We start from the raw sequence: 24,934 nt of genomic DNA on the forward strand, positions 1-24,934 counted from the left end.
ATCAGACATTATTGTGATCTTTTTTTATTAGTGTTCCTAAAAATAGATATACCGGCCCCCAGACACACCTTTTTCTCCAAATGTGGCCCTCGGGTCAATATAATTGCCCAGGCCTGCTCTAAAAAAACTCAAACTACAATACCCATAAAGCAAAGCGCGAAGTGACGATTGGCAGGCGAGCGAGCCTATCAGCGTTTAGAAGGCTTGAGCACTACCGCATTGGGCGGGGCTTGGTGTTTAGAAAATGAAGGGAAAACGGCGGGTTAGGTTATAACACGCCTTGAATCAGCGTTTCCAGCGAATATCCTTCAATTATGTACCACTCCCGTTCCGGAGACCACGACGGAGGACATGTGGACGTGTGAATGACGCGCCGTGATGTCTGTAACAGTCACCGTCTGACCACAGTATATGATAGGTAAGGCTAAAGAAGGAAGGGCCCGCCGCCGTCATGGCCGCCGAAGAGCTTCGGTGAAAAGTAGCTAGCGCCGCCTGACGGACCGCCCGGCGAACCGGGGCGACGCTGTCAGGAAATTGCGCTGCGGAGGAACTGGTCCGCGTTGTCCGGGGGGAGGAGCGCCTTCAAGCGCCCCCCCAGACGCCATAAAAGCACATTTTCACGCATCGCGATAATAAAGTAGCATGCTAGCGAGTAGCTATGGCGAGGCTAACATGATGTCTGCTAACTGCTAATCAAATCATTCATGAAGCCCACCTGATAATCATCACAATTATTTGACAAATATATCAAAGTCATAATTATCTTGCCAAATGTATTTAAATCAGGGGTGTCAAGCTCATTTTAGATGGCGGAGAAAAATCTACTCCCAAGTGGGTCGGACTGGTAAAATCACCGCACCATAACTTAAAAATAAAGACAACTTCAGAATATTGTTTTCTTTTTAAAAAATAGAACAAGCACATTCTGAAAATGTACAAATCACAATGTTGTTGTTTTGTTACACTTACATGTTGTGGTTAGCAGTGTTGGGTTAGTTACTGAAAAACAGTAACTAGTTACAGTTACTAGTTACTTTATTTCAAAAGTAACTCAGTTACTAACTCAGTTACTTACACCAAAAAGTAATGCGTTACTGTGAAAAGTAACTACCGTATTTTCCGCACCATAAGCCGCCCTGGGTTATAAGCCGCGCCTTCAATGAACGGCATATTTCAAAACTTTGTCCACCTATAAGCCGCCCGGTGTTATAAGCCGCATCTAACTGCGCTAAAGGGAATGTCAAAAAAACAGTCAGATAGGTCAGTCAAACTTTAATAATATATTAAAAACCAGCGTTCTAACAACTCTGTTCACTCCCAAAATGTACGGTAATGTGCAAATGTGCAATCACAAACATAGTAAAATTCAAAATAGTGCAGAGCAATAGCAATGTCACAACACACAAAATAAACATAACGCTCACTTTCTGAAGTTATTCTTCATTCATAAATCGCTCGAATTCTTCTCCTTCGGTGTCCGAATTAAAAAGTTGGGCGAATACGGGATCCAAAATGGCCGGCTCCGTCTCGTCGAAGTCATCAGAGTCAATGTTGCTATTGTTGTCCAGCAGTTCCGTGAATCCTGCCTTCCGGAAAGTTCGGACCACAGTTGAGACCGATATATCCGCCCAGGCATTTACAATCCACTGGCAGATGTTGGCGTATGTTGTCCGGCGCTGTCTCCCTGTCTTAGTGGCGCAGGTCATCTTGTTGCTTCAATTCTCTTGCTGCTGCTCTATTTCCGTGTTCTACTGCGTGACTTATTGCCTTGAGTTTGAATTCTGCGTTGTACGCGTGTCTCTTAATAGGAGCCATTTTGTGGTCTTTACAGATGTAAACACACAAATGAAATGAAACGTAATATCCGCGCGCTTCTTCTTCTACGGGGGCGGGTGGTTGCTTACAGTAGAAGAAGAAGCGCTTCCTCTTCTATGGGGGCGGGTGCTTACCTTGGCGGTTGCTTACCGTAGAAGAAGAAGCGCTTCCTCTTCTACGGGGAAAAAAGATGGCGGCTGTTTACCGTAGTTGCGAGACCTAAACTTTATGAAAATGAATCTTAATATTAATCCATATATAAAGCGCACTGGGTTATAAGCCGCACTGTCAGCTTTTGAGTAAATTTGTGGTTTTTAGGTGCGGCTAATAGTGCGGAAAATACGGTATTTAGTTACTTCTTCTACTTTTTGTTTTTAAAGCTCCCATTAATGCCCTTTTAGCCTTCATTTCAGTACTGTTATTGCACTGGAGAATAATACAATCTGTTGATCAACTTGACATGCATTTGCATCACTGAACTCTGCTAAGCAATGTGCTCTACATACAACACACAAAGACAAAGATATGTTTCAAAGGGCCAATTTATTTCAGGCCAGAACAAATTGACAAAACTATTTTAAATAGCTGCAACATAACATACATAAGTAACAAACAGCATAATAACACTAACACTAACACTAACCACGTTAAACCCAGATTCCGAACTAATAAAGGTCTTAACTCATTCTCTTTCTATGCCACTTCAATATGGAATGCACTCCCAACAGGTGTAAAAGAAAGGGCATCTCTATCCTCCTTCAAAACCGCACTAAAAGAACACCTCCAGGCAACTACAACCCTAAACTAACACCCTCCCTTCCACATAATACCTCTTCGGATTGTAAATAATCAAATGTAGACACTTTTTCTTATACTTTCTGATCTCTCTCTCTGTGTCCACTACTTGCTGTACATATCCTACCAAGTCAGTCCTACACTGTTTCACTGTCCATTTCTCTGATGATGCAATTGTTGATGACAGAAGTGTTGATACCAACCAAACCTAACCCCCCCCCCATATCCCACATCCCGGATTGTAAATAATTCAATGTATATACTCTGATGATTATCTTGTGTGATGACTGTATTATGATGTTAGTATATATTTGATAGTATATATCTGTATCTGGACCCCGACTTAAACAAGTTAAAAAACTTATTTGGGTGTTACCATTTAGTGGTCAATTGTACGGAATATGTACTGTACTGTGCAATCTACTAATAAAAGTTTCAATCAATCAATCAACAACATAGCTGTAAAGCTGGCTTCACCTAAGGAAGGCACACGTGACATACCGTATTTTCCGCACCATAAGGCGCCCTGGGTTATAAGCCGCGCCTTCAATGAACGGCATATTTCAAAACTTTGTCCACCTATAAGCCGCCCCGTGTTGTAAGCCGCATCTAACTGCGCTAAAGGAATGTCAAAAAAACAGTCAAATAGGTCAGTCAAACTTTAATAATATATTAAAACCAGCGTGATGTGGGCGCGCATGGAATCGTATATCAACATGGACTTAAACTTAAACTTACCTTAACCACTCGCTCATCTTTTCTTCATCCATCCCTTCGAGTTAGCTTTTATGATGACGCCGGCTGGAAAGGTCTCTTTTGGCAAGGTCTTCCTTTTGAATATCACCATGGGTGGAAGTTTCTGGCCATTAGCATGGCAGGCTAGAACCACAGTGAAGGATGACTTCTCATTCCCTGTGGTGCGAATATTCACCGTACGTGCTCCCGTTGTATCCACAGTGCGGTTCACAGGAATATCAGTTGCTGTGAAATAGTAATCCGTGTGCGGATGGAGAGATTGCGTCTTTTCATGAACCGGATCCCTGTCGCTTAGTAGGAGCCATTTTGTGGTCTTTACAGATGTAAACACACAAAGGAAATGAAACGTACGGTAATATCCGCGCGCTTTTTCTTCTTCTACGCGGGCGGGTGGTTGCTTACAGTAGAAGAAGAAGCGCTTCCTGTTCTATGGGGGCGGGTGCTTACCTTGGCGGTTGCTTGCGTAGAAGAAGAAGCGCTTCCTGTTCTACTGGGAAAAAAGATGGCGGCTGTTTACCGTAGTTACGAGACCGAAACTTTATGAAAATGAATCTTAATATTAATCCATATATAAAGCGCACCGGGTTATAAGGCGCACTGTCAGCTTTTGAGAACATTTGTGGTTTTTAGGTGCGCCTTATAGTGCGGAAAATACGGTACACAAAGCCTAACCAGGCAGATTTGAATTGTTGTTTTGGGCAGTAGACGGGATCTTTGATCCAAGACACAACTTACATTTAACTAAATTGTGCTCGACAAAAGAAAAGAAGTGAGAATATCTCATACTTGCCAACCCTCCCGAATTTCACTGCCTCTCCCCGGGACAACCATTCTCCAAATTTCTGCCGATTTCCAGCCGGACTTAAGGCACGCCCCCTCCCGGTCTGTGCGGATCTGAGTGGGGACAGCCTGTCGTCACGTCCGCTTGGCCAACCAAAAAGTAACCACAGAACACTATACCGTATAGTCGTATAGTGTTCTGTGGTTACTTTTTTGTTGGCCAACGGTTGTATTGCGCACCCCCCTCCCCTCCCCTCCCCTTCCCACACTCAGACACACACACACACGCACGCACGCACGCACACACACACACACACACACACACACACACACACACACACACACACACACACACACACACACACACACACACACACACACACACACACACACACACACAGAGAGCGCAGAGGAAGAATCAGAAGCACGTCTCTGCTTCGCTGGAATAAAACACACTCAGATCCTCAGTTTCTAGCCGATACTACATAAAAAATAACGTAAAATAACGCAGTAACGCATCATGTAGTAACGGTAACTGAGTTACTGACTATAAAAAAATAACGCGTTAGATTACTAGTTACTGCCGAAACTAACGGCGTTACAGTAACGCGTTACTTTGTAACGTGTTAGTCCCAACACTGGTGGTTAGTAGTAGTCTACCTTTATTTGTCGTTATTTATACTTTCTTACTTTCTACTCAGTGGCCTAGTGGTTAGAGCAGACCTGGGCAAATTAAGCTTTTCAATCTGGCCCACCGGACATTCCCAAATCATTTTTTTAGATGTTTAAGATGGAAAGTGTAGCTGCCATTATGATGTGCAGCGATGTTTTCAAATGGCCGTAAGTCTTGAACGATACAAAGTATTTCTATGGTTGGAGTCTGCGCTTTTGCATGATATACTAGTTACTAGTGATGGGTCCGGCAACACCGATGCATCGGCGCATGCGTCGAGCTCATAGAGCAAAACCCTGTGTCGGTGCGCGTACCGCTTTTAGAAAGTCACGTGACCGATCATGAGCTGTTTCGGTCACGTGACCGATACGCGAACTGTGTCGCACTGACGCCTCCTCTGTGCCCTGTGAACGGCTCTTTTCTACAGCCGGAGAAATAATAACTAAGAAGAGAAATCGTCTAAAATGTAATACGTCAGAAAAACTTTTTTTTTTTTTTTTTATAAAAATGTGTAAAAAAAATAAAATTAAAAAAATTCCCAGTCCACAATCATCCACAACACGTTCTCTTAGATTTCCATGTTATGATACATGTTCACATTATTTATTGACTGTATCTAAAAAAGATAAAAATATATTTTTATTTAAATGAAGATATGAAATAATCCTAAATGAAATACAATGACTTGGTTTATATTATTGTATATACTAGGGCAGGGGTCACCAACGCGGTGCCCGCGGTCACCAGGTAGCCCGTAAGGACCAGATCAGTCGCCCGCTGGCCTGTTCTAAAAATAGCTCAAAGAGCAGCACTTACCAGTGAGCTGCCTCTATTTTTTTAAATTTTATTTATTTACTAGCAAGCTGGTCTCGCTTTGCTCGACATTTTTAATTCTAAAAGAGACAAAACTCAAATAGAATTTGAAAATCCAAGAAAATATTTTAAAGACTTGGTCTTCCCTTGGAATAAGCGGTAGAAAATGGATGGATGGATGGGTCTTCACTTGTTTAAATAAATTCATTTATTTTTTACTTTGCTTCTTATCCATCCATCCATCCATCTTCTTCCGCTTATCCGAGGTCGGGTCGCGGGGGCAGCAGCCTAAGCAGGGAAGCCCAGACTTCCCTCTCCCCAGCCACTTCGTCCAGCTCCTCCCGGTGGATCCCGAGGCGTTCCCAGGCCAGCCGGGAGACATAGTCTTCCCAACGTGTCCTGGGTCTTCCCCGTGGCCTCCTACCGGTCGGACGTGCCCGAAACACCTCCCGAGGGAGGCGTTCGGGTGGCATCCTGACCAGATGCCCGAACCACCTCATCTGGCTCCTCTCGATATGGAGGAGCAGCGGCTTTACTTTGAGCTCCCCCCGGATGGCAGAGCTTCTCACCCTATCTCTAAGGGAGAGCCCCGCCACCCGGCGGAGGAAACTCATTTCGGCCGCTTGTACCCGTGATCTTGTCCTTTCGGTCATGACCCAAAGCTCATGACCATAGGTGAGGATGGGAACGTAGATCGACCGGTAAATCGAGAGCTTTGCCTTCTGGCTCAGCTCCTTCTTCACCACAACGGATCGATACAGCGTCCGCATTACTGAAGATGCCGCACCGATCCGCCTGTCGATCTCACGATCCACTCTTCCCTCACTCGTGAACAAGACTCCGAGGTACTTGAACTCCTCCACTTGGGGCAAGATCTCCTCCCCAACCCGGAGATGGCACTCCACCCTTTTCCGGGCGAGAACCATGGACTCGGATTTGGAGGTGCTGATTCTCATCCCAGTCGCTTCACACTCGGCTGCGAACCGATCCAGTGAGAGCTGAAGATCTTGGCCAGATGAAGCCATCAGGACCACATCATCTGCAAAAAGCAGAGACCTAATCCTGCAGCCACCAAACCAGATACCCTCAACGCCCTGACTGCGCCTAGAAATTCTGTCCATAAAGGTTATGAACAGAATCGGTGACAAAGGGCAGCCCTGGCGGAGTCCAACCCTCACTGGAAACGTGTCCGACTTACTGCCGGCAATGCGGACCAAGCTCTGACACCGATTATACAGGGAGCGAACCGCCACAATAAGACAGTCCGTTACCCCATACTCTCTGAGCACTCCCCACAGGACTTCCCGGGGTACACGGTCGAATGCCTTCTCCAAGTCCACAAAGCACATGTAGACTGGTTGGGCAAACTCCCATGCACCCTCAAGGACCCTGCCGAGAGTATAGAGCTGGTCCACAGTTCCACGACCAGGACGAAAACCACACTGTTCCTCCTGAATCCGAGGTTCGACTATCCGGCGTAGCCTCCTCTCCAGTACACCTGAATAGACCTTACCGGGAAGGCTGAGGAGTGTGATCCCACGATAGTTGGAACACACCCTCCGGTTCCCCTTCTTAAAGAGAGGAACCACCACCCCGGTCTGCCAATCCAGAGGTACCGCCCCCGATGTCCACGCGATGTTGCAGAGTCTTGTCAACCAAGACAGCCCCACAACATCCAGAGCCTTAAGGAACTCCGGGCGGATCTCATCCACCCCCGGGGCCTTGCCACCGAGGAGCTTTTTAACTACCTCGGCAACCTCAGCCCCAGAAATAGGAGAGCCCACCACAGATTCCCCAGGCCCTGCTTCCTCATAGGAAGACGTGCTGGTAGGATTGAGGAGGTCTTCGAAGTATTCTCTCCACCGATCCACAACATCCGCAGTCGAGGTCAACAGAGCACCATCCCCACCATACACGGTGTTGACACTGCACTGCTTCCCCTTCCTGAGGCGGCGGATGGTGGTCCAGAATTGCTTCGAAGCCGTCCGGAAGTCTTTTTCCATGGCCTCACCGAACTCCTCCCATGTCCGAGTTTTTGCCTCCGCGACCGCTGAAGCCGCACACCGCTTGGCCTGTCGGTACCTGTCTGCTGCGTCAGGAGTCCCATGAGCCAAAAGAACCCGATAGGACTCCTTCTTCAGCTTGACGGCATCCCTCACCGCCGGTGTACTTTGCTTCTTATTACTTTTAGTAATACAATTTTAGAGAAAAAATACAACCTTAAAAATGATTTTAGGATTTTTAAACAAATATACCTTTTTACCTTTTAAATTTCTTCCTCTTCTTTCCTGACAATTTAAATCAATGTTCAAGTAAACATTTTTTTTTTTTATTGTAAAGAATAATAAATATTTTAGCTTCTGTTTTTTCGACGAAGAATATTTGTGAAATATTTCTTCAAACTTACTATGATTAAAATTCAAAAAAAATATTCTGGCAAATCTAGAAAATCTGTAGAATCAAATTTAAATCTTATTTCAAAGTATTTTTAATTTCTTTTAAAATTTTTGTTCTGGAAAATCTAGAAAAAATACTGATTTGTCTTTGTTAGAAATATAGCTTGGTCCAATTTGTTAAATATTCTAACAAAGTGCAGATTGGATTTTAACCAATTTAAAACATGTCATCAAAATTATAAAATGTATCTTAATCAGGAAAAATTACTAATGATGTTCCATAAATTCTTTTTTAAATTTTTTCAAAAAGATTCAAATAAGTTAGTTTTTCTCTTCTTTTTGTCGGTTGAATTTTGAATTTTAAAGAGTCGAAATTGAAGATAAACTATGTTTAAAAATTTTATTTCAAATTTTTTTCGTGTTTTCTCCTCTTTTAAACCGTTCAATTAAGTGTTTTTTTCATCATTTATTCTCTACAAAAAACCTTCCGTAAAAGGAAAAAAAAAGTACGATGGAGTGACAGACAGAAATACCCATTTTTTTTATATATATACATTTATTTATTTAGCTATTCTTGTTTAAATCACACTTACGTGTAACTTACAAATGACAATATATTTATTTATTTAAGTGTGTATCAAACTGGTAGCCCTTCGCATTAATCAGTACCCAAGAAGTAGTTTTTGGTTTCAAAAAGGTTGGTGACCCCTGTACTAGGGCATCAAATCAGTGTCAGTTGAGTCGGTCCATAGGTTGCCTGTAGGGATTTTTAATGTCCAGCAGATGTCAGTATTTAGTGACACAGTATCGACACAGTATCAATACAGTTTTGCAATGTGTCGAAACGCATTATGACGCCTCATCAACCCATCACTACTAGTTACTATGGTCATCTAATTAGTTACTATGGTCATCTAATTAGTTACTATGGTAATGTAAGTCACAGCAGCTCAGACGAGGCACCAAGCAGTGTGGGTGTGGAGCGTTTCCACAGAGTGTTTCCAGAGCCTGAAATGCGGGTGTCAGGGACAGGATTTTTACAACAAAGTTCTAAAGCTTAGTGATGTATCAGATTGTAGATGTTTTTTTTGTTTTTTTTAACCTTCACGTTCATATTTCGCTGTTTGTTGCATTTATGTTGCGTTTCGCTTGATTGTAAAATATGTGGATGGAAAGGGGGTGTGGCGTTCATATGTTGTCAATATTCAGTGTTTTAGCCTTCATAGTTAATATTGTAAATCCCACATTCTTTCATGTATATTCTGGGTGTCTCATTCAGTAAAAAAATTTAAAATTCCATTCCGGTTTTTTTAAAAGCGGTCTGTCATAACGTTTTTAGCATTCAATCAGACATTATTGTGAGGTTTTGTATTAGTGTTCCTAAAAATAGATATCAACCCCCGGACAAATTTATTTCTCTAAATTTGGCCCCCTGAGTCAAAATAATTGCCTAGGCCTGGGTTAGAGTGTTACCATGAATTGATTACATGGACCCCGACTTAAACAAGTTGAAAAACTTATTCGGGTGTTACCATTTAGTGGTGAATTGTACGGAATATGTACTGTACTGTGCAATCTACTAATAAAAGTTTCAATCAATCAAAGTGTCCGCCCTGAGATCGGTAGGTTGCGTTAAGTTAAAGTTAAAGTACCAATGATTGTCTCACACACACACACACACACACTAGGTGTGGTGAAATGTGTCCTCTGCATTTGACCCATCCCCTTGATCACCCCCTGGGAGGTGAGGGGAGCAGTGGGCAGCAGCGGGGCCGTGCCCGGGAATCATTTTTGGTGATTTAACCCCCAATTCCAACCCTTGATGCTGAGTGCCAAGCAGGGAGTTAATGGCTCCCATTTTTATGGACTTTGGTATGACTCGGCCGGGGTTTGAACTCACGACCTACCGATCTCAGGGCGGACACTCTAACCACTAGGCCACTGAGTTCAAACCCCGGCCGAGTCATACCAAAGCATACTTGCCAACCCTCACGATTTTTCCGGGAGACTCCCGAATTTCAGTGCCCCTCCCGAAAATCTCCCAGGACAAACATTCTCCCGAATTTCTCCCAATTTTCACCCGGACATCAATATTGGGGGCATGCCTTAAAGGCACTGCCTTCAACGTCCTCTCTAACCTGAAATCTTCACCCCTTAACAGCCGCCTGCTGTTCAGGCGTCCGCTTTTCCTCCATATTAACAGCGTACCGGCCCAGTCACATAATAATGTAGCGTTGGACGGGTTCAACAATGATCTTTACTCGTAGATGTCAAGAAATGCTGACACGTTGTATGATCTATAAACTGGTTTAGTTATAATGCAAGGCATACTTGATAAACAGCCATACAGGTCACACTGACGGTGGCCGTATAAACAACTTGAACACTGTTACTAATATGCGCCACACTGTGAACCCACACCAAACAAGAATGACAAACACATTTCGGGAAAACATCCGCACCGTAACACAACATAAACACAACAGAACAAAAACCCAGAATCCCTTGCAGCACTAACTCTTCCGGGACGCTACAATAACATTTACGGCTTCTGGAGCTCAGTGCACAACTGCACACACAACAAGGAGACGAAGCAGAAGAACGGAGAAGAGACATGGCGACGAAGAGTAAGAAGAAGAAATACGCTTGCAAGTTCCGAAATAATTGGAAAAAATAATTTCATTTGATCCAGAAAAGCTCGAAGGGGAAGGGGTATGCTGCCTGCATTCAGCACCCCCCACCCCCCACCCCACCCCTGCCATCTCCCGAATTCGGAGGTCTCAGGGTTGGCAAGTATGTACCAAAGACTATAAAAATGGGACCCATTACCTCCCTGCTTGGCACCCTGCATCAAGGGTTGGAATTGGGGGTTAAATCACCAAAAATGATTCCCGGGCGTGGCCAGTGCTGCTGCTCACTGCTCCCCTCACCTCCCACGGGGTGAACAAGGGGATGGGTCAAATGCAGAGGACACATTTCACCACACTTGGTGTGCGTGAGAATCATTGGTACTTTAATTTTAATTTAATTTCTAAATAAATTATCTGAGTTCATCAGTCAACTCATTGGTGTTCATTTTCAATCTATCAAAATAAATAATATAAAAATGAAATTATAGGATGTTATTTACGTAGTCTGCTCATTTTCTTCGACTGGTGCACTAACATGTGATTATTTTTTTTCTTACATATGCAGCATATTCTACAAAGATACAAATGATTGCTATTGTGACATCTAGTGGACACATTTACAACAGCAGTTTCTTTCATTCCAAAATTTTGGCTCATTTCTATACTTAGCAAACTCATCCCCGCGGGCCGGATAATACCTATCATGAATTGATTAACGTGGACCCCAATTTAAACAAGTTGAAAAACTTATTGGGGTGTTACCATTTAGTGGTCAATTGTACGGAATATGTACTGTACTGTGCAATCTACTAATAAAAGTCTCAATCAATCAATCAACCTACATTTGACACTCCTGATCTAGATGCTTCTGTGTTCACAGGGATTGCCCATTAATCCAAAAGGAGACACAGTGAGTGACATGATGGAGGCTGAAGGCATCTATGTGGAGGCTGGCCAGCCTGAAGAGGTCTACACGGAGCACCAGTACATGTGCAGCGAGTGCCACCTGCTCTTCAACACCCTGGAGGACGTGCTGATCCATCAGCAGATTCACACCGGCCAAGAAGGTGAGTTAGAGGCCGGCGAGACCATCCTGTGTGAGACGGACCTGCAAGGCCAGCAATACCAGTGTCTGGAATGTGGAAACATCCTGGTCAACTCCGAGGAGCTGCTTCTGCACCAGGAGATGCATATGAAGGAGACGGCTCAGCCAGGTGAGTGCGGATAGCAAAATATACCCTGTGTGAAGTTGCCCATCCTGTCCAAATCTCCCCAAACTTGTTCCAATAATACAATTCTGGTTTGTGTCGTTCCGTTTTTTAAATTTTGCCTATCGAAGGATGTATCATACCTGCCAACTACTCCGGTTTTCCCGTAATTAGTACGGTTTTCATCAACCTATTCCGGGTTACGGTTGCAGTGATAAAAAATACGTTTTTTCATTAATTAAAAAAAATATTTTTTTAAAAGTTTTATTCACGAAATCGCGTAACAACAATGACAATCGACACTGCTTCCCGTAACTTCCTATCGAGCCATTCCGAATGCCATGCGCGAGGCTATTTATAGCACCGCTTCCAAGCACGAGGCCATTGTTTCCAAACGAGCGAACGATCATGGAATCAGCCGGAGAAAATCATCGGCCGCCCTCTCCCCTCTCTGACGGACATCTACACCTCCCGCTGCCTCAACAGAGCCAGTGCCATCATCAAAGACAGCACCCACCCTGGCTCTGACCTGTTCCACCTGCTGCCCTCTGGGAAGCGCTACAGGTGCATTAAAACCAAAACAAACAGGCTAAAGAACAGCTTCTTCCCCAGGGCCATAACCATCCTGAACGGACTGCCCCATTGTCCCTAACTGCCTTCTCTTCGGTGCAATAACCCATTCCACCAACCACCCTGTTTTTGTTTTGTTTTTTCATGTATATATTCATTTCACACCATATTCATTGCACTTCTACATTTTTTAAATTTTTATATATTTGCACATTGTTTTTCTAGCATGCACACATCGCACTGTATGGAATGGCCTCAATCTCGTTACCTTGCGTAATGACAATAAAGCTGATTCTGATTCTGATTCTAAACCGAAAAGAAAACTGCATTCATTCCGTGAAGAATATTCAAAAGCCTATCCGAGAATAATTATCCGTTCCAAAAAGGGTGAAAACTACGCGAATTGCACCTTGTGCAGACAAGATTTTTCGATCGGACACGGAGGAATTAGCGATGTAAAAGACCACGTTGGGACAAAAAGAACACAAGTCTAATGCCGTTGCTAGCGATACAAGTGGAAAACTTTCAACGTTTTTCGTCGCCAAAACAGATTCTTTGGATGTGATAAATGCCGAAGTTTTATTTACGGAGGCAATAATTGAGCAAACAAAAAGGTAATGACACCAATGTTATCTATTGGAATTGTTTAGTACAGTTATACTGTTAAAAGTGTTTATACTATTTATGCTTTCAAGTCCAAGTTGAAGAAATCTTGTTAAATGTTGACAGCATAACTACCAAAATACAGAAGTATGTCCTTAATATTTTTGCAGTGCTATTTCTGTTGAAAAGTTCAAATGATTACATTAGAGATGTGATGTGCCACTTTTCAAGTGTCTGATGGCTTCAATTAATTTTCATTCATTTTTCATATTTTGAATTCTTTTGAAAGGCTTACAAAAAAACTACATTTGAATTGTAATTCCATGCTATTGACAGGACTATTAATTTTAATGAAGTTAGCTTACCATGTTTACAGTATGATAATTGTGATAGAAATGTGAATTTTAGGCACAGAATATTTTTTACAATTGAACAAGGCAGTAGATTATACAAGCTTGGACAGAAAGTTAATAATGACACCAATTTTTTTTTAATGGAATTGTTTAGTACTGTTTTACCATTTGTTTACTGTAAAAAGTGTTTATACTTTCAATTAACAAATTGAAGTCTTGTGAAAGGTTGACAGGATAACTGGCATTAACTGTCAAAATAATTTCAAACTATTGAAGTTATCTTACAGAATAAACATGTCAATCAACCCATATGATTTTTGCTGTAATATTTTTGTTTTGAAAAGTCACTGTGACTGATAGAAAAGTGATGGTTTTAGCAACATTTTAACCTGTCTGAATGCTAATAATCATTTTGCGTCGGGGGGCGAAGCCTGAACCCCCCACCAGGACTTTGTCCTGGACCTACCGGGGCCTGCGGCCCCTGGACCCTGGCTACTAGGTTTTTCTGATTTCAAAAGTTGGCAGGTATGATGTATTGTTTTTTAATGCATTTTAAATATAAAACAAATGCGTTCAAAAGTCTGCAGACTGATATTTTACAGTAATGTGTTTAATAATTTCACACATAAGTCGCTCCTGAGTATAAGTCGCACCCCCGGCCAAACTATGAAAAAAAACTGCGACTTATAGTCCGAAAAATACGGTACTTTCTAAAGTGGGTTTGGGGATATATTTTTTTTAAATCGATAATTTAACAATAAAAAAAGAATTGCAATTCGAATTAAATCACAATTATAACACCCCTAAAATGTGTATTTTGAAACATCAGTATCAATACTTTGGATTAGAGATTGTACACTAACCAACTTCTGCGTTATCATTCCTCAGAGTACAGTGAGGCCCTGGTGCCTGAAGATTCTGGTACGCAGTCTCCCAAAGCAGTCCAGTACCAGTGTCTGGACTGCTTGGCCCTGTTTGACTCACCTGATTCTTGGCTGGAGCACCGCAGAAGCCACAGCACGAGCGCCACACACAGCCACATGGAGACCATGGTGAGGGTCACAGATGTCATTCGTCAACTATTACTGTGAGAGTGGATCCAGTGCAAAGCTATATCACAGTCCTTCCTGCCTTGGCCTACAGGAGTACGTGCTCCAACCAGACGGCACCGTGACTCCCGTCAACAACGTGCCAAACTTTGTGCTGAGTGAGCAACAGGCTGGGGAGATCTTGGCACAGGTGCGTGAAATGAAACGTGTGCGTCCTGAAATAGAGAGGAAAAGTTACCGTATTTTCCGCACCATAAGGCGCCCTGGGTTATAAGCCGCGCCTTCAATGAACGGCATATTTCAAAACTTTGTCCACCTATAAGCCGCCCCGTGTTGTAAGCCGCATCTAACTGCGCTAAAGGAATGTCAAAAAAACAGTCAAATAGGTCAGTCAAACTTTAATAATATATTAAAACCAGCGTGATGTGGGCGCGCATGGAGTCGTATATCAACATGGACGGAGCTGCGTGAAAAAAGCCACCCGGCCTCTTCGCGTAAACTTAAACTTACCTTAACCACTCGCTCATCTTTTCTTCATCCATCCCTTCGAGTTAGCTTTTATGATGACGCCGGCTGGAAAGGTCTCTTTTGGCAAGGTCTTCCTTTTGAATATCACCATGGGTGGAAGTTTCTGGCCATTAGCATGGCAAGCTAGAACCACAGTGAAGGATGACTTCTCATTCCCTGTGGTGCGAATATTCACCGTACGTGCTCCCGTTGTATCCACAGTGCGGTTCACAGGAATATCAAAAGTCAGTGGAACCTCGTCCATGTTGATAATGTTCTCTGGCCGGATCTTTTTTTCAGCTATCTTGTTTTTACAATATGCACGGAAAGTAGCCAGCTTTTCTTGAAAGTCTTTAGGCAGTTGCTGTGAAATAGTAGTCCGTGTGCGGATGGAGAGATTGCGTCTTTTCATGAACCGGAAACCTGTCGCTTAGTAGGAGCCATTTTGTGGTCTTTACAGATGTAAACACACAAAGGAAATGAAACGTACGGTAATATCCGCGCGCTTTTTCTTCTTCTACGCGGGCGGGTGGTTGCTTACAGTAGAAGAAGAAGCGCTTCCTGTTCTATGGGGGCGGGTGCTTACGTAGAAGAAGAAGCACTTCCTCTTCTACGGGGAAAAAAGATGGCGGCTGTTTACCGTAGTTGCGAGACCGAAACTTTATGAAAATGAATCTTAATATTAATCCATATATAAAGCGCACCGGGTTAAAAGCCGCACTGTCAGCTTTTGAGTACGGTAAATTTGTGGTTTTTAGGTGCGGCTAATAGTGCGGAAAATACGGTAAGTCTATTTGACTTTGTGGATCTTTCAGGTGTTCGCACAGCAGCAGAAAAAGAAGACCGACCACTCTCAGGTTTCCAAATCTGGCTCACGCGCTTCCCTGCTGCCCCCTGTGACGTCCAACCCGGGCTTGGCCACCATGCACCTTCAGATTCTAACCGCTCAAGCTCTGGCTGACGGTTCCAGCCTGCTTGGTCAGGGAAAGAAGGGCACCCGGAGAGTGGAGCTGAGGTTGGCACCGAGCGCCCGCAGCGACACCCATCGGCAGGCGGCTGAGGTGGTGGTCATCCACCCCTATGAATGCTCCGAATGCTCCCTCCTCTTCCAAAGCCCGGAGGATTTACTCCAACACCAGGGGGAACACTTCCTGGGGCAGGACAAAGAAAGCGCAGAGGCGGGACAAATAGGTGGAATTGAGAAAGCACACAATACGGACAACTTGACAATGCGACAACCAAACCAGTTTAGAATAGCGGAGAAGAAAGGTGTGGCATGGGCCAAGCCTCAGCAATGTACGCTGTGCGACCGCACCTTCAACTCCGCCAACCGCCTCAGTGCCCACCAGCGCGTGCACGAGATGGGCACGCACGAATGCAGCGAGTGCGGAAAGGTCTTTAAGAAGGAAACGTCGCTGCAGACTCACATGCGTTCTCACTCGGGCGTGGCCAGGTACCTGTGTGTGGACTGCGGCCAATGCTTTACCACGGAGATGACCCTCATCGTGCACAGGTGAGCACTCGGAACGGGACCGACCTTTCTATTCCCGTGTGCTTCAGCTTTGCTTCCATTTTGCAGGAAGTTGCACACCTCAGATCCCTTTCACAAATGTCAGTTCTGCAACAAAACCTTCGCCAACATGACCAAGTACCTCTACCACCGGCAAACACACCTCAGCCTTGACGCCTCTGGTGCAAAGAGCTCCATTGCTACCACCAGTGTACTCCACTTTCCTACTTTTTTATAGTCCTGAACCTGTAAGACATGTTTGAATAGGACTCAGATGCTTTCTTCTCTCTCCAGGTGGATGCCGCGCCACGCCGAGCATCTCAATCCACCCTCGCCATCCTGCAGAGAGTGAGGGAGAAAAACGTTCGCCTGATGCCCCCGCTCACAGAGGAGGAGATGGAGAATATGGAGCAGGATCCTTCAGGGAGAAGTGAGGTGGCCAAGCAGGAAGAGAAGATGATTGAGGTTGCGGCAGCAGCGGAAGTCTCAGCTGCCAAAGCTCCTGAGGATGTCGCATCCGGCTCTTCGGGAAGTGATCCCTCCGTGTTGTTGGACAAAAAAACATTCACTTGCCATTCCTGCTCAAAAACATTCCCCTCACAGATGCAGTTCGTCTACCACCGGCGCAAGGCGCACGCCGCCGAACGCAGCTTCGTGTGCGGCGTATGCGGTAAATCATTCAAGAAGCAGATCCACATGCGCAACCACAGCCGCACGCACACGGGCGAGCGGCCGTTCCAGTGCGCCGACTGTGGCAAGACCTTCTCGTCCCTCGCCAACCTCAGGCGACACAACCTCATCCACACGGGCGTGAAGCCTTACCACTGCAACTTGTGTAATCGCTCCTTCTCGCAGTCGTCCAACCTGCGTCAGCACAGCCGGCTGCACCTGGGGGTGGCTGGACTGAACTGCCCCGATTGCCCCGCCACCTTTAGCAACGCCAACAGGCTGGCGGTGCATCGCTACACGCATCACCCGGGATCTCCTGCCCCCTTCCCGTGCCCTCACTGCGCTGCCGGCTTCGTCACTGGGAGGCGACGGGACGAACACTGTTTGGAGCAGCACCCCCTGCTGCCCCCGGTCGGAGACGCCACAGCAGTAAATGAGACGGGATTAGAAGATTGTGGCGTTGTCACACAAGGAGGTCTGGACTGTAACATCTGCGGTAAAAAGCTGAACTCTGCCGCCAACCTGCGACTTCATAAACTGAGCCACCTGGGTCCCGGGCGGCTACGCGGCGCCTCGACGAAGCGGCCTAAATCTCACCAGTGTCTCATCTGCGGCAAATTCTTTGTTTCCACCTCCGGTGTGGCGCTGCACCAAAGGGTCCACACGGGCGAGCGCCCCTTCCCCTGCCAGGTGTGCGGCAAGCGCTTCCGGCAGAACACGCACCTGCGCGAGCACCTGCGCACGCACTCCGGGGAGCGGCCGTTCCGCTGCGAGGTGTGCGGGAAGGGCTTCATCCAGAGCATGCACCTGGCCGAGCATCGCCGGACGCACACGGGCGAGCGGCCGCACAAGTGCCCCTACTGCACCAAGGCCTTCAAGACCTTCTCCAACCTGAGGAACCACAAGAAGACGCACAACAGGCAGCAGAGGCTGGACAAGGAGGTCTCCGCCCAAGTTGCAGCGGCGGCTTCAAGCTCGACCGTGACCGTGGTGGAAGGTTCTGCAGTGGAACTTGCCAAGGGGCAGCCTCACCTCATCCAGATTCAATCATCTGATGGTGAAAAGGTCAGTGTGTGTCTGTGGGGAAAAAATGCTCCAAAGTAGAGATGGGGATCTTAGAGCACCTCTCAATTCTATTCTTGATGCATCTTTAATTTATAAACAGTACAGGCCAAAAGTTTGGACCCACCTTCTCCTCATTCAATGTGTTTTCCTTATTTTCATGACATTGTAGATTGTCACTGAAGGCATCACAACTATGAATGAACACATGTGGAGTTATGTACTTAACAAAAAAAGGTGAAATAACTGAAAACATGTTTTATATTCTAGTTTCTTCAAAATAGCCACCCTTTGCGCGAATTACTGCTTTGCACACTCTTGGCATTCTCTCGATGAGCTTCAAGAGGTAATTACCTGATATGGTTTTGACTTCACAGGTGCCTTCAGTGACAATCTACAATGTAAATAGTCATGAAAATAAAGAAAACACATTGAAATGAGGTGTGTCCAAACTTTTGGCCTGTACTGTATATTGATGCAGTTTTACATTTATTTTTGTTTCACTAAATAAGCGTTTATCACTTTCATCTTTAAAAAAACAGTGCATTTGTAATAAGAAACAGTTTAATTCCCATCACATTTATTAAAGTACCGTATTTTTCGGACTATAAGTCGCAGTTTTTTTCATAGTTTGGCCGGGGGTGCGACTTATACTCAGGAGCGACTCAAGTGTGATATTATTAACACATTAGTGTAAAATATCAAATAATATTATTTATCTCATTCACGTAAGAGACTAGACGTATAAGATTTCATGGGATTTAGCGATTAGGAGTGACAGATTGTTTGGTAAACGTATAGCATGTTCTACAGGTAAAAGCCAGTAAATTAGAATATTTTGAAAAACTTGATTTATTTCAGTAATTGCATTCAAAAGGTGTAACTTGTACATTATATTTATTCATTGCACACAGACTGATGCATTCAAATGTTTATTTCATTTAATTTTGATGATTTGAAGTGGCAACAAATGAAAATCCAAAATTCCGTGTGTCACAAAATTAGAATATTACTTAAGGCTAATACAAAAAAGGGATTTTTAGAAATGTTGGCCAACTGAAAAGTATGAAAATGAAAAATATGAGCATGTACAATACTCAATACTTGGTTGGAGCTCCTTTTGCCTCAATTACTGCGTTAATGTGGCGTGGCATGGAGTTGATGAGTTTCTGGCACTGCTCAGGTGTTATGAGAGCCCAGGTTGCTCTGATAGTGGCCTTCAACTCTTCTGCGTTTTTGGGTCTGGCATTCTGCATCTTCCTTTTCACAATACCCCACAGATTTTCTATGGGGCTAAGGTCAGGGGAGTTGGCGGGCCAATTTAGAACAGAAATACCATGGTCCGTAAACCAGGCACGGGTAGATTTTGCGCTGTGTGCAGGCGCCAAGTCCTGTTGGAACTTGAAATCTCCATCTCCATAGAGCAGGTCAGCAGCAGGAAGCATGAAGTGCTCTAAAACTTGCTGGTAGACGGCTGCGTTGACCCTGGATCTCAGGAAACAGAGTGTACCGACACCAGCAGATGACATGGCACCCCAAACCATCACTGATGGTGGAAACTTTACACTAGACTTCAGGCAACGTGGATCCTGTGCCTCTCCTGTCTTCCTCCAGACTCTGGGACCTCGATTTCCAAAGGAAATGCAAAATTTGCATGGTTGGGTGATGGTTTGGGGTGCCATGTCATCTGCTGGTGTCGGTCCACTCTGTTTCCTGAGATCCAGGGTCAACGCAGCCGTCTACCAGCAAGTTTTAGAGCACTTCATGCTTCCTGCTGCTGACCTGCTCTATGGAGATGGAGATTTCAAGTTCCAACAGGACTTGGCGCCTGCACACAGCGCAAAATCTACCCGTGCCTGGTTTACGGACCATGGTATTTCTGTTCTAAATTGGCCCGCCAACTCCCCATGACCTTAGCCCCATAGAAAATCTGTGGGGTATTGTGAAAAGGAAGATGCAGAATGCCAGACCCAAAAACGCAGAAGAGTTGAAGGCCACTATCAGAGCAACCTGGGCTCTCATAACACCTGAGCAGTGCCAGAAACTCATCGACTCCATGCCACGCCGCATTAACGCAGTAATTGAGGCAAAAGGAGCTCCAACCAAGTATTGAGTATTGTACATGCTCATATTTTTCATTTTCCTACTTTTCAGTTGGCCAACATTTCTAAAAATCCCTTTTTTGTATTAGCCTTAAGTAATATTCTAATTTTGTGACACACGGAATTTTGGATTTTCATTTGTTGCCACTTCAAATCATCAAAATTAAATGAAATAAACATTTGAATGCATCAGTCTGTGTGCAATGAATAAATATAATGTACAAGTTACACCTTTTGAATGCAATTACTGAAATAAATCAAGTTTTTCAAAATATTCTAATTTACTGGCTTTTACTTGTATATGTTATAGTTATTTGAATGACTCTTACCATAATATGTTACGTTAACATACCAGTTGGTTATTTATGCCTCATATAACGTACACTTATTCAGCCTGTTGTTCACTATTCTTTATTTGTTTTAAATTGCCTTTCAAATGTCTATTCTTGGTGTTGTGTTTTATCAAATACATTTCCCCCCCAAAATGCGACTTAATACTCCCATGCGACTTATATATGTTTTTTTTCTTCTTTATTATGCATTTTCGGCTGGTGCGACTTATACTCCGAAAAATACGGTAATAGAATTGTGTGTTAAACTGGAATATAATAAAGGAGCTGGTCGGATCTCAGTGAGGTGGCTTGCTGCAGCCATCTAAATTTTAGAACTCTCTGCATTACTTTATTTACAAAAAATTAATCTATTATCAACAATAACTAATCGATTTTATAATCAACCACGTCCGAATTGCGATGCATCAAAAAATCTATTTCCCAGGCCTCGACTCCCAAAGTGTGAATGAAATGTGTCCATCACTGTCTCACAGGCCAGCCCAACCATCATGTGCAACGAGTTTGGGGAGACCATTGCCATCATTGAGAGCAGCGAGGGCGGGGTGGTGCCTTTCGAGCAGGCGCTGGAGATCTTTCACACAGCGCTAGAGAACGGCCTCACCATGGAGACCGTTTCCGTTGAAGGAATGCACCTGCTCTGAGGACAAATAGCCATCAAACAAACGGAATAAATGCTGATCAATGATTGATAAGTAGCAGGTGTTGAATCTGCAAAGTTGTGAGACAGCAGAGTATTTTGAAATGTACAAAAAGTGCTTTAAAAGCTTTTGGCTTGTGTATAAATGAGTTGTACATCATATGACCTTTTTTTAATGAGTTTACATTTCTGTGGACTGGACATGACCGCTGCCATTAAATACGTGAACTGAGTAAATATTTTGCATCATTCACCACCTAATTGCTCTTTTATTGGCATACTGAAAGTTACAGATACAAAAATTGTTTGTGTCTTTCGGATACTGAACAGCGAAAACAAGAAGTAGAACACAAAAACATTGAAAAGCCATATAATTGTGTTTTTTTTTTTTTCTTAACCTTTTAAGGAAGGGGCACCTTTAACAGTCCATTTGTGTCCATAACTACTACAGGATTTATCCAAGACGTGATCGGTGTGGTTGATTGTGGAGGAGCTCTGGGTAGAGCAGTAAAGTGACAAAAGAAGGAAAGAGGTGTTGTCTATAAATACTGATTTGTATTACTGAAGGAATAAAAGTTAAAAAAATATAGGACTGGTTTGTTAAAAAGCCAGTGGTGGGAAGACTGGAGCACGGAGGGGGTGACTGTGCATGCGTGAGGCAGCCTCCCAAAATTGACCAGGCAAGAATAAGGATGCAATGACAGGAGGATTCATTAATATAATATTAAAAGTCACAGGAACAAACCCATTATGATTTTTTTTTTTTTTTTTTTTAAAGGGTCAATAAAACCATTTTGCAAAAGAAACAAAAAAGGCGAATGGCCAAAGACACACTAACCTCCTTCCTTCATGCTTAACCCACAACAAGAGGCACGGGAATGTTTGCTTCCTTTCTGACTGGTCTGTGCAGGGGAACAGCGGGAATGATGGCACAGCCAGAAGTGTCAGACCTTTCCGGAAAAGATCTCGAGGGTCCAGAGAATGGAGATAAAGGAACCAGATGGTTCAGAGTCCATGGATGTAAAGAGTAAGGGGCCCAGCCCCAAGAAGCTTTCCTGTCTGATTCCAATCTTTTTAAAGCTTTTAAGACTTTTCCCGACTGTTTGATCTCTGTCACTTCCGAAGGAGAAATGTCTCTCCTAGGTGATTAATACAAAAAGGTTTCTACGCCTTTTTTTTGGTATCTCATGTCAAAGACTGGAACTGGTCCTCAATCTTCACCTGGAAGAGTCCTGCGAGTCGCCGGGATCCTGCGGGCTCCCCTCTGCCCCGCCTTCCTCGTCTACGTCATCCTGCAGATCCCCTGCGCCCCTTCCTCCGTCACCTGATTGGGCACCGGAGGGTCCGGGCAGGGCATCAGGGGGCATGGGGAGACCCGAGGCGTCGGATGGGGTGGCTGTCTGCATGATCTTCTGCCGGACCTCCCTGATCTTCAGCTGCAGGCACACTTTAGTGGGGAATATGTCCGAGTATCTGGTCTGGAAGGCTGCGGTGGCTTGAGCTGCAGGTGGGGACAAAGCATGAATGTGTGTCCTTAGTGGGAATGTCCGTCTGCTTGTCCTTATGGGGGTCACACATGAGCTGGAGCTTATACCAGCTGACTTTATAGAGTGAGAGGCGGGTTACACCCCGGACTGGTCACCAGTCCATTAAAGTAGGCTGACCATATTGTGAAATTCCAAAAAGAGGATACATACAGGTAAAAGCCAGTAAATTAGAATATTTTGAAAAACTTGATTTATTTCAGTAATTGCATTCAAAAGGTGTAACTTGTACATTATATTTATTCATTGCACACAGACTGATGCATTCAAATGTTTATTTCATTTAATTTTGATGATTTGAAGTGGCAACAAATGAAAATCCAAAATTCCGTGTGTCACAAAATTAGAATATTACTTAAGGCTAATACAAAAAAGGGATTTTTAGAAATGTTGGCCAACTGAAAAGTATGAAAATGAAAAATATGAGCATGTACAATACTCAATACTTGGTTGGAGCTCCTTTTGCCTCAATTACTGCGTTAATGCGGCGTGGCATGGAGTCGATGAGTTTCTGGCACTGCTCAGGTGTTATGAGAGCCCAGGTTGCTCTGATAGTGGCCTTCAACTCTTCTGCGTTTTTGGGTCTGGCATTCTGCATCTTCCTTTTCACAATACCCCACAGATTTTCTATGGGGCTAAGGTCAGGGGAGTTGGCGGGCCAATTTACAACAGAAATACCATAGTCCGTAAACCAGGCACGGGTAGATTTTGCGCTGTGTGCAGGCGCCAAGTCCTGTTGGAACTTGAAATCTCCATCTCCATAGAGCAGGTCAGCAGCAGGAAGCATGAAGTGCTCTAAAACTTGCTGGTAGACGGCTGCGTTGACCCTGGATCTCAGGAAACAGAGTGGACCGACACCAGCAGATGACATGGCACCCCAAACCATCACCCAACCATGCAAATTTTGCATTTCCTTTGGAAATCGAGGTCCCAGAGTCTGGAGGAAGACAGGAGAGGCACAGGATCCACGTTGCCTGAAGTCTAGTGTAAAGTTTCCACCATCAGTGATGGTTTGGGGTGCCATGTCATCTGCTGGTGTCGGTCCACTCTGTTTCCTGAGATCCAGGGTCAACGCAGCCGTCTACCAGCAAGTTTTAGAGCACTTCATGCTTCCTGCTGCTGACCTGCTCTATGGAGATGGAGATTTCAAGTTCCAACAGGACTTGGCGTCTGCACACAGCGCAAAATCTACCCGTGCCTGGTTTACGGACCATGGTATTTCTGTTCTAAATTGGCCCGCCAACTCCCCTGACCTTAGCCCCATAGAAAATCTGTGGGGTATTGTGAAAAGGAAGATGCAGAATGCCAGACCCAAAAACGCAGAAGAGTTGAAGGCCACTATCAGAGCAACCTGGGCTCTCATAACACCTGAGCAGTGCCAGAAACTCATCGACTCCATGCCACGCCGCATTAACGCAGTAATTGAGGCAAAAGGAGCTCCAACCAAGTATTGAGTATTGTACATGCTCATATTTTTCATTTTCCTACTTTTCAGTTGGCCAACATTTCTAAAAATCCCTTTTTTGTATTAGCCTTAAGTAATATTCTAATTTTGTGACACACGGAATTTTGGATTTTCATTTGTTGCCACTTCAAATCATCAAAATTAAATGAAATAAACATTTGAATGCATCAGTCTGTGTGCAATGAATAAATATAATGTACAAGTTACACCTTTTGAATGCAATTACTGAAATAAATCAAGTTTTTCAAAATATTCTAATTTACTGGCTTTTACATGTATATGCATGCAAAGGCCAGGACTAGGTGAAAATTTGCCAATAATACTCAAACTTGCTTTAAAAATAATATATTTATTTAAATAAAGCATTTTTTTCTCCTCTGTTGACAGCAGTGTTGGTGCTAGGAATTTTCAAAATGGGGTCCCAGGGACCCCATCAAGTCATAAAAATGGGGTCCCACAGTACATTTTTGGAGCCCCACTTTTTTGTAAGCGTTTTGAAAACAAATGATAAATGTATGCATTATTCTGTTGTATACACCCCGGACTGGTCACCAGTCCATTAAAAGTATGCTGACCATATTGGGAAATCCCAAAAAGAGGACATATATGCACGCCAAGGCCGGGACGAGGTGAACATTTGCCAA

At 44.1% G+C, this 24,934-nt stretch overlaps 2 protein-coding genes across 3 annotated transcripts in view; one reads left to right on the forward strand and one right to left on the reverse strand.

Annotated features, from left to right (window-relative positions):
* Positions 1-211: 211 nt before the first annotated feature.
* Positions 212-21,422, forward strand: znf526 (zinc finger protein 526). Its single transcript, XM_061947508.1, has 8 exons — positions 212-418; positions 11,539-11,872; positions 14,281-14,444; positions 14,536-14,631; positions 15,764-16,461; positions 16,528-16,669; positions 16,753-18,192; positions 21,118-21,422. Exons 2-8 carry the CDS (start codon positions 11,578-11,580, stop codon positions 21,283-21,285), a joined length of 3,003 nt encoding a protein of 1,000 aa, XP_061803492.1. The 5' UTR covers positions 212-418; positions 11,539-11,577; the 3' UTR covers positions 21,286-21,422.
* A 108-nt stretch (positions 21,423-21,530) lies between these two features.
* The window catches only part of cicb (capicua transcriptional repressor b), a 159,959-nt gene continuing 156,555 nt past the window's right edge, over positions 21,531-24,934 (reverse strand). For both annotated transcript variants that reach the window (XM_061947498.2, XM_061947487.1), the window contains exon 20: positions 21,531-22,782. In XM_061947498.2, the coding sequence (XP_061803482.1) occupies positions 22,499-22,782 (284 nt within the window). In that variant the 3' untranslated portion in view covers positions 21,531-22,498. The remainder of the gene's footprint in view (positions 22,783-24,934) is intronic.

The sequence above is a fragment of the Nerophis lumbriciformis genome, linkage group LG04, assembly GCF_033978685.3.
Source record: "Nerophis lumbriciformis linkage group LG04, RoL_Nlum_v2.1, whole genome shotgun sequence".
NCBI classification, from domain to species: Eukaryota; Metazoa; Chordata; class Actinopteri; order Syngnathiformes; family Syngnathidae; genus Nerophis; species Nerophis lumbriciformis.

What these genes read in the sequence shown, in the direction of transcription:
- znf526 (XM_061947508.1), top strand. Translation starts at nt 11,578, where the DNA reads ATGATGGAGGCTGAAGGCATCTATGTGGAGGCTGGCCAGCCTGAAGAG. An exon ending in CTGGGGAGATCTTGGCACAG is followed by an intron (nt 14,632 to 15,763) that starts GTGCGTGAAATG and finishes TGGATCTTTCAG; the next exon opens with GTGTTCGCACAGCAGCAGAA. An exon ending in AATCATCTGATGGTGAAAAG is followed by an intron (nt 18,193 to 21,117) that starts GTCAGTGTGTGT and finishes ACTGTCTCACAG; the next exon opens with GCCAGCCCAACCATCATGTG.